The sequence below is a fragment of the Cryptomeria japonica genome, chromosome 9 (assembly GCF_030272615.1).
Source record: "Cryptomeria japonica chromosome 9, Sugi_1.0, whole genome shotgun sequence".
NCBI classification, from domain to species: Eukaryota; Viridiplantae; Streptophyta; class Pinopsida; order Cupressales; family Cupressaceae; genus Cryptomeria; species Cryptomeria japonica.
The window spans coordinates 42,331,784-42,340,321 of NC_081413.1; the positions used below are offsets into that span (position 1 = coordinate 42,331,784).

Here is an 8,538-nt window from a genome sequence, read left to right on the forward strand (position 1 = left end):
TTAGGGTTTACATCATTGTTTAGGTTAGGTTAATGGTCAGGATTTGGATTTACATCATGTTTAGTGTTACGGTTAGCATTAAGATTGTGATTAGGCTAGGATTTAGGGTTATGGTTAGATTATGCATAGGGTTATGGTTTATATCATAGGGCTATGATTAGGGTTAGGATTATAGTTAGGGTTTACATCATTGTTAGGGTTAGGTTAATGATTAGGGTTTGAATTTACTTCATGATTAAGATTAGGGATAGGGTTAAGATCGTGGTTAGGCTTTGGATTATGTTTAGGGTTAAGGTTAGAGTTAGGATTATAGTTAGGGTTTACATCATTGTTAGGGTTAGGTTAATGGTTAGGATTTAGATTTACATCATTGTAAGGGTTAAGGTTCTAGTTAGGCTTAATTTTTAGGTATATGGTTAGGATTATCTCTATGGTTAGAGTTTATATCATAAGGTTAGGGTTATGATTGTGGTTAGGGTTAGGGTTAAGGATTAGGTTTAGGATTATAGTTAGGGTTTACATCATTTTTATGGTTCAGTTAATGGTTAGGGTTTGTATTTACATCATGTTTAGTGTTACAATTAATGTTAAAATTGTTGTTAGGCTTAGGATTTAGGGTTATGGTTAAGATTATATGTAGGGTTAGGACCTTTATATCATAGGGCTAGGGTGGTTATGGTTATGGGTTAGGGTTAGGATTATAGGTAGGGTTTACATAATTGGTAGGGTGAGTTTAATGGTTAGGGTTTGGATTTACATCATGATTAGGGTTAGGGTTAAGATTGTGGTTAGGATTAGGATTTACATTTATGGTTAGTTTTTATGTTTAGGGTTGTTGTTCATACATCACCGTGTTAGGGTGAGGGTGAGCACAGTGGTTAGGGTTATGGTTAAGTTTAAGATTATGGTTAGAATTAACATTTATAATAATGGTTAGGGTTATGTCTAGGGTTAGGATTTATATCATAGGATTAGGGTTAGGGTTAGGATTATAGATAGATTTTACATCATTGTTAGGGTTAGGTTAATGGTTAGAGTAAGGGTTAGGGTTAGGGTTAAGATAGTGTTTAGGATTAGGATTTATGGTTATGGTTAGGATTATGTGTAGGGTTAGGATTATGTGTAGGGTTAGGATGTATATCATAGGGTTATACTCAGGGTTAAGGGTTAGGGTTAAGGTTAGGGTTATAGTTATGGTTTGTATAACTTTTAGGGTTAGGTTAATGGTTAGGGTTATGGTTGCAGTAATGGTTTATATCATTGTTAGAGTTAAGTTAATGTTTAGGCTTAGGATCTAGTATTATTGTTATGATTATTTCTAGGTTTAGGGTTTATATCATGGGATTAGGATTAGGGTTAGGATTAGGATTTATGCTATTGGTTAGTTTTACATTTAGGGTTAGGGTTTATATCACAACATTAGGGTTGGGATTAGCATAAGGGTTAGGGTTATGGTTAAGTTTATGATTGTGGTTCAAAGGATTAATATTTAGAATTATGGTAAGGGTTATGTCTATGGTTAGGGTTAGGATTATAGATAGATATTACATCATTCTTAGGTTTACGTTAATGATTAGGGTTAAGGTCGGGGTCAAGATTATGTTTAGGCTTATGATTTATGGTTATGCTTAGGATTATGTGTAGGGTTAGGGTTATAGTTGTGTTTTTCATCACTTTTAGGGTTAGGTTAATGGTTAGGGTTAAGGCTAGGGTTAGGGTTAAGATTGTGGTTATGCTTAGGATTTAGGGTTTATATCATAGGGTTAGGGTTAGGATTAGGATTATGTTTATGGTTTATATCATTGTTAGGGTTAAGTTAATGGGTATAGTTCGGATTTACAACATGGTTAGAGTTTGGCTAATGGTTATGGTTTGCATCACTTTTAGGGTTAGGTTAATGGTTAGGGTTAGGATTGTAGTAAGGGTTTACATCATTGTTAGGGTTAGGTTAATGGTTAGGTTTTGGATTTAGGGTTTAAGGTTAAAGTTAGGGTTAGGGTTACGATTATTGTTATGATTATTTATAGGGTTAGGGTTTATATCATGGACTTAGGATTAGGGTTGGGATTAGGATTTACGATTACGGTTAATTTTATGTTTAAGGGTACGGTTTATATCACAATGTTAGGGTTAGGGTTTATATTAGAGGGTGAGAGTTAGGGTTAAGGGTTAGGGTTGGGATTATAGTTAGGGTTTACATCATTTTTAAGGTTAGGCTAATGATTAGGGTTTATATTTATATCATGGTTAGGATTAAGGTTAGGGAAAGGGTTAAGATTATGGTTAGGCTTAGGATTTAGGGTCACATTTAGGATTTTTTCTATGGTTATGATTTATATTTATTGTTATGGTTATGGTTTGGATTTATATTTATGGTTTACATCACTTTTAGGGTTAGGTTAATGGTTAGGATTAAGATTACAGTATGGGTTTATATCATTGTTAGGGTTAGGCTAATGGTTAGGTTTTGGATTTAGGGTTAAGGTTAGGTTTAGGTTTACAATTGTTGTTAGGATTAGTATTTAGTGTTATTGTTATGATTATTTCTAGGGTTAGGTTTTATATCATGGGATTATGATTAGGGCTAGGATTAGGATTTACGATTATGGTTAGTTTTGTGTTTAGGGTTAGGGTTTATATCACGACTTTAGGATTGGGGTTAAGGGTTTAAGGTTTATATTAGAGGCTTAGAGTTACGGTTTTAAGGGTTAGGGTTTATATCATAGGGTTAGGGTTAGGATAGGGATTATGTTTATAGATTATATCATTGTTAGGGTTAAGTTAATGGGTACAGTTTGGATGTATAAGATGGTTAGGGTTAGGGTTTGGCTAATGGTTATGGTTTGCATCTCTTTAAGGGTTAGGTTAATGGTTAGGGTTAGGATTGTAGTAAGGGTTTACATCATTGTTAGGGTTAGGTTAATGGTTAGGTTTTGGATTTAGGGTTTAAGGTTAGAGTTAGGGTTAGGGGTTAGGATTTAGGGTTTTATATTAGAGGGTTAGAGTTAGGGTTTTGGATTTAGGGTTTTCAATTAGAGGGTTAGAATTAGGGTTAAGTGTTAGGGTTAGGATTGTAGTTAGCATTTACATCATTGTTAGGGTTTGGATTTATATCATGCTTAAGGTTAAGGTTAGGGATAAGGTTAAGATTATGGTTAGGCTTAGGATTAGGGTTACATTTAGGATTATCTCAAGGGTTAGTGTTTGTATCATAGGTTAAGTGTTAGTGTTAAGGGTTAGGGTTAGGATTGTAGTAATGGTGAAGTTAGGGTTATATTTAAGTTTAGGGTCAAGTTATGGTTTAGAGTTCAATCAGGTATAGATTAGAGATATTTTCAAGGTGAGGGTTTTATTATGGTAAGGTTTTCATTATTGTTAGGGTTTGCATTTTTTTAATGTTGTTAAATGAATCAATAATTAGTTTTAGAATAAATTTAAAACTAAAACAATTATTAGAGTATTCTTTTAATGTTTATCAAAGCCTAATGGTAATCAAACCAAAATATTAATTAAGGGTTTAACCTTTATGATATAATTTTAAAAATTTAAAAATTATATTGTTACAGTTAACTTTGAGGTTAGGTTAGGGTTGGCATTCAATTAGAGAGATTAGGTTTAGGGGTTAAGGTTATAGTTAATTAGAGTTTAGTTTCAAGGTAAGGCTAGTAGGTAACTATTGTAGGATAATGCATTCATAACACTTATAATCATTTTTTATAAAATATTAAAAGAATCTTTATTATTATGTACTTTTCTTATGAATATTTTGTTTTCTTGTTTATACATTTTAAAATAAAACTTAAAATTATACTCTATAGGCATTAGTAAAAGTTAATTGATAATAAATTGTTAAATTATGCTTTTAGTTGTGAAATTGAAAAAAGAAAAGAAACTAATCTAAATATATTAACAAAATTTCTACTCTACCCTTTTTGTTTTTGCATGAAAAAAATTTCAAATTTTAAAATTCAAATAATGGTAATCAAACCAAAAAATTAATTCAGGGTTTAAACTTTTATGATATAATTTGGAAAATTTAAAAACTATATGATTAGAGTTAACTTTAAGATTAGGTTAGGGTTTGCATTTTTTTAGAGAGATTAGGTTTAGGGGTTAAGGTTATAGTTAATTAGAGTTTAGTGTTAAGGTAAGGCTATAAATAGGTAACTATTGTAGGATAATGCATTCATAACACTTATTGTCATTTTTTATAAAATATTAAGAAATTCTTTAATATTATGTATTTTTCTTATGAATATTGTTTTTCCTTATTTGAATTTTTTTATGAAATAATTACCGTGAAGCTTTGTTCTAATGAAATAAATACATTTTAAAGTAGCTTCAAAGTTTATTATAATTAAAATATAGAAATTTTAAAATAGTTCAAAGTTTCTTATAATTAAAATTATCTTACTCATAACCTTTAATTAATTTAGACATATAACATTTTTATTCTACCTTTTCTTTTTGCATGCAAATCATTTCAGAATTTAAAATTGAAATAAATTCACTATTTTTAATTGTTAAATGAATCAATAATTAGTTATAAAATAGATTTACAATTCAAATGAGTTTATTAAAATCGAAAAAAGTTATTCATAAAGATAATGAAAACATACTATGCAACATATACAAAAATATAAAATGCAAAACCCTAAATTAAATACAACAAAACCAAACATTATATAAAAACCCTAAATCTTTTGAAAGTGAATAAATGTCAACCTAGAAAAATTCACAAATGAATAAATATTAAAGAATCCCTCTACAACCTCAATCCAGATCCTCTACCCGTGACTTAGTTAAAATGACACATTGAAAATAGGATATCTATTTTTTTCATTTTTTAATTTTTTACTTTTCTTTTTATGATTCTTAAGTAGATTAAACTTCTTTAAAACTACTCATTATTTTCATTCAATAGTTTTGGTAAATTTGGACTCACCTTCATGGATTGAAAGAGATATTAAAATAAAATGATGCATTGAAAATAGGATATCTATTTTTTAGTTTTTTTAATTTCTTACTTTTTCTTTTTATCATTCTTAAATAAAGTTTCAATCACAATCTATTGAAAGAATTAATTTTTAAACAAAGTTTCAATCACAATTCAAGACAAAAAGTTATACTTCTAAACCTTGCTTAAGTGCTCCTTGATTTAAAAACTACCATTAAAACTACAAAGATGAACCAGATTTAGTAATTTGTTTTTCAGTGTTTGCACCATAACTTTTTTTTTTTTTTCACTATAATTGCCAGAACAAGGTTTTTTACAGATACTTTTTTCTGCAAATCTATTTATGGTATAAAAATATCTGCTTTCGTCCACGAAGCAACATCATCGTACATGCAGGTAAACACCTCACAAATTAATGGAGAAACATATAGCAGAGCATAAACCCTAATCTCTAGGGTTAGGGTTTCAAAATCCACTGCCTTGCAAGTTCGACTGGTTTGGTTGTACACGAAATGCAGGTGGAGGAGTTTGCCCCTCTGAGTTACAATCATTTAGACCATTTTCTTGCCCCTCCAAGTTACAATCGTTTAGACTATTTTCTTCACCATTTTCCATATTTGTAAGCTACAGGATGGAACAGACAAATATTAGTGTTACAAAGTTTAGCTAGAATTTGTATCCTTTTCATATTATTGATTTTGTAATTCTTCTGAAGATATCATCTGACTGTAAAAATCTAAAGTCTTTAACCAAATGAATGAATTTGTAGGTAATACCCACCCATTCCTTGAATAAAGTACTTATGCTGGAATCAAATTACCTGTACACAACCAAGATCAAAGTAAACACATTTAGGAGATGAAGACTCAGTATGTGTAGATTTCTGAATTCAGTTTTGCAACATTTTATAATATCAATATTTTGGACCATATTTCCACTATCCTATAAGATAAATTTGGTTTCATTTATTTTCATCTTGGCGATTTTAGATCTTATATTACAATCCATCAATAACATGAACATTTTATAATATCAATATTTTGGATCATATTTCCACGATCCTATAAGATAAATTTGGTTTCATTTATTTTCATCTTGGCGATTTTAGATCTTATATTACAATCCATCAATAACATGAAACTGATTTTATTTTGTTTTCGTATCTGAAACATTGATGTTGGTAAATATTAAGAATCAAAACCAGAGATCAATGCATACTAAAATTATAAAGTGTGGAAAATTCATGCTGTTAATAGATAACAACTATTTTAAGAAGAAAATTAAATGCTTGTGTCAATGTTACCTTGCTTTCGGTCTTTGGGCATTCATATTTTAAGACTTCTATCTGTTTTGAAACACCAGGTAAAAGAGGTAAACTGATCAGTATACAGTATTTTTTCTTTGCTGCAAGCAAAAGATTTTCTTCAAGATAACCCAGTTGTTTTGGTGTAAATGTTTCCACATCTTCATCCGTCACACAACTACATAGAAGAATCAATCTAGATAGCTTTCCAAAAGTTGAATATTAATATGCTGATGATTCTGCAAATAAAATAGATTAGTGAAACTGTCTCGTAACCGTTTTGAAAACCAAATCTATTAATCTATTAATTATTTTACTTTTTATATTATTTAATTATTATTTTAAACCTTAAATAATTGAAAACCCCCAAATGTTGACACATAAATTTGCTGCCATTGTAGAAGCCTCTCGGCTTAATAATTTAAAACATAATATGGATAGTTTTGAGAGAAAAGAAAAATAGTATTCTATAAAGAAAATTAATATATAATTTATATATTGTAATTATTTTTTATGAATTTAAGTTGTAATTGTATACAACACATATTTATATATCAAAGAATGGAGTTAGAAATTATATATATACAAGACAATTTATAAAACAATAATACAATCAATATCATCAAAATGTCATATCAGAAAACAAAATACATCAATTAAAAATATAACATATTATTTTTTATTAAATTAACCTATAATTATTTACATTGCATATTTCTATATCTGAAAATAGACCAAGAAAATTAAGAATACCAAAATAAAAAGAAAAAATAATAATAATACAAATTAGTAAATCATACTATTTAAAAAAAAAAGTTGAATTTGTTAAAAAAAAATATTGGAGTATTGTGATGTTGAGAGATCTTAAATAGGAAAGCACATTCTATTGAATAATAAGAATAGAGAAAGAAATAAAAATATGACAATCATTTAGGATCATATTTTTTATGGACAGTTCTTTATGATCTTTTTTCTGATGGACGATTTTTCATTCACAAAGTCATTTTCATTCTCTCAAATTTGTCCACACAGAACTCTGACTTCCTCTTTTATAATGTCGAAACCTTACACTCACCAACAAATCACATACCCATTGATAATTCTTTATAACATTTAAGTAAAATATAAAATTACAGTGTTGGGTTTTCCATAAATATTAGCAACAAAGTGCAGGGCATTGCAAAAGGGAAGATGGCACCTTCAGCGTGTGCAGCTTGTCGATCACAGCGCAAAAAAGGCTCAGATGAATGTTTGTTGGCTCCTCATTTTCCTTCGGATGACCTTCAAAAGTTTGCGATCGTGCAGAAAGTGTATGGGTTCAGCCATATCGTCAAAATGCTCAAAGTAACGTCACTCTACCCAATTTCTAAGTTCGCATTCTTCCGCATTAAGTCTGATTCTAATAATATCAGAAATAGAAGAGATCCCTAACTGAGATTTAGGACTACTTAAAAGGTCCTAAATAGTGTACAAAATGTTTTTAGCTTCAAACAGTACTTGCCGTTGTTTTAGTCAGATTCTGTCTATATAGGCTAAATAAGTAGGCTCAAAATTGTGGTTTCTATTTGTTAAGTACATGCTAGTTTTGTTTCACCATAATTTATACATTGATCATACTAGAAACTGAATAACAGTTTTGACAGAAACTTATTTGGTCAGGTGCTTTACTTACTAGTGGGAAAACAGTTTAAATAAAATTCATGATTTTGATGTGGTGTTTAAATAAAACAGTTTAAACGAAATTCATGGTTTTGATTTGGTATTCTTATAGGATGTTAAAGCTGAAGAAAGAGCAGATGTAGTTAAGAGTTTGGTGTATGAACCAACTGCCAGAGTGAAAGATCCTGTTTATGGGTGTACCAGAGAAATCCATCAACTGCAGAAGCGGATTGCTGACCTGGAATCCCTGCTGGTGTACACCCAAACAGAGCTCCTGGATATGCGTTTTGATCATGAGAAGCTTGTTTACTTTCCCACCATTTGTGAGGAGGTGGATCCAATGCTGTCATGTGACCCGCTTTGGGAATTGCAAATTTAAGGGAAGAGTATACTGGACTGTTATAGAAATGCTTTAATACTATTTCACAATAAGAAAATTGCCTTCATAGGCTGCTTATCCTAATGAATATGTGCACTAAATATACATTTTAATAAACTTGGTCCTTCAATATTTTCATATATGAATATTTCAGTGGAGGTCATTATTGTAGAAAATGGCTATCCAACTTTTAGAATCTATCAAACATCTATTATAATATATTTATAATTTATAAAAAAT

The 8,538-nt window shown here is 29.7% G+C and overlaps 1 protein-coding gene across 1 annotated transcript; it reads left to right on the top strand.

Annotated features, from left to right (window-relative positions):
- Positions 1 to 7,451: 7,451 nt before the first annotated feature.
- On the top strand, positions 7,452 to 8,298 carry LOC131858258 (LOB domain-containing protein 1-like). Its single transcript, XM_059211446.1, has 2 exons — positions 7,452 to 7,604; positions 8,032 to 8,298. The coding sequence occupies exons 1-2, from the start codon at positions 7,452 to 7,454 to the stop codon at positions 8,296 to 8,298; spliced, it is 420 nt and encodes a 139-aa protein (XP_059067429.1).
- Positions 8,299 to 8,538: the final 240 nt, after the last annotated feature.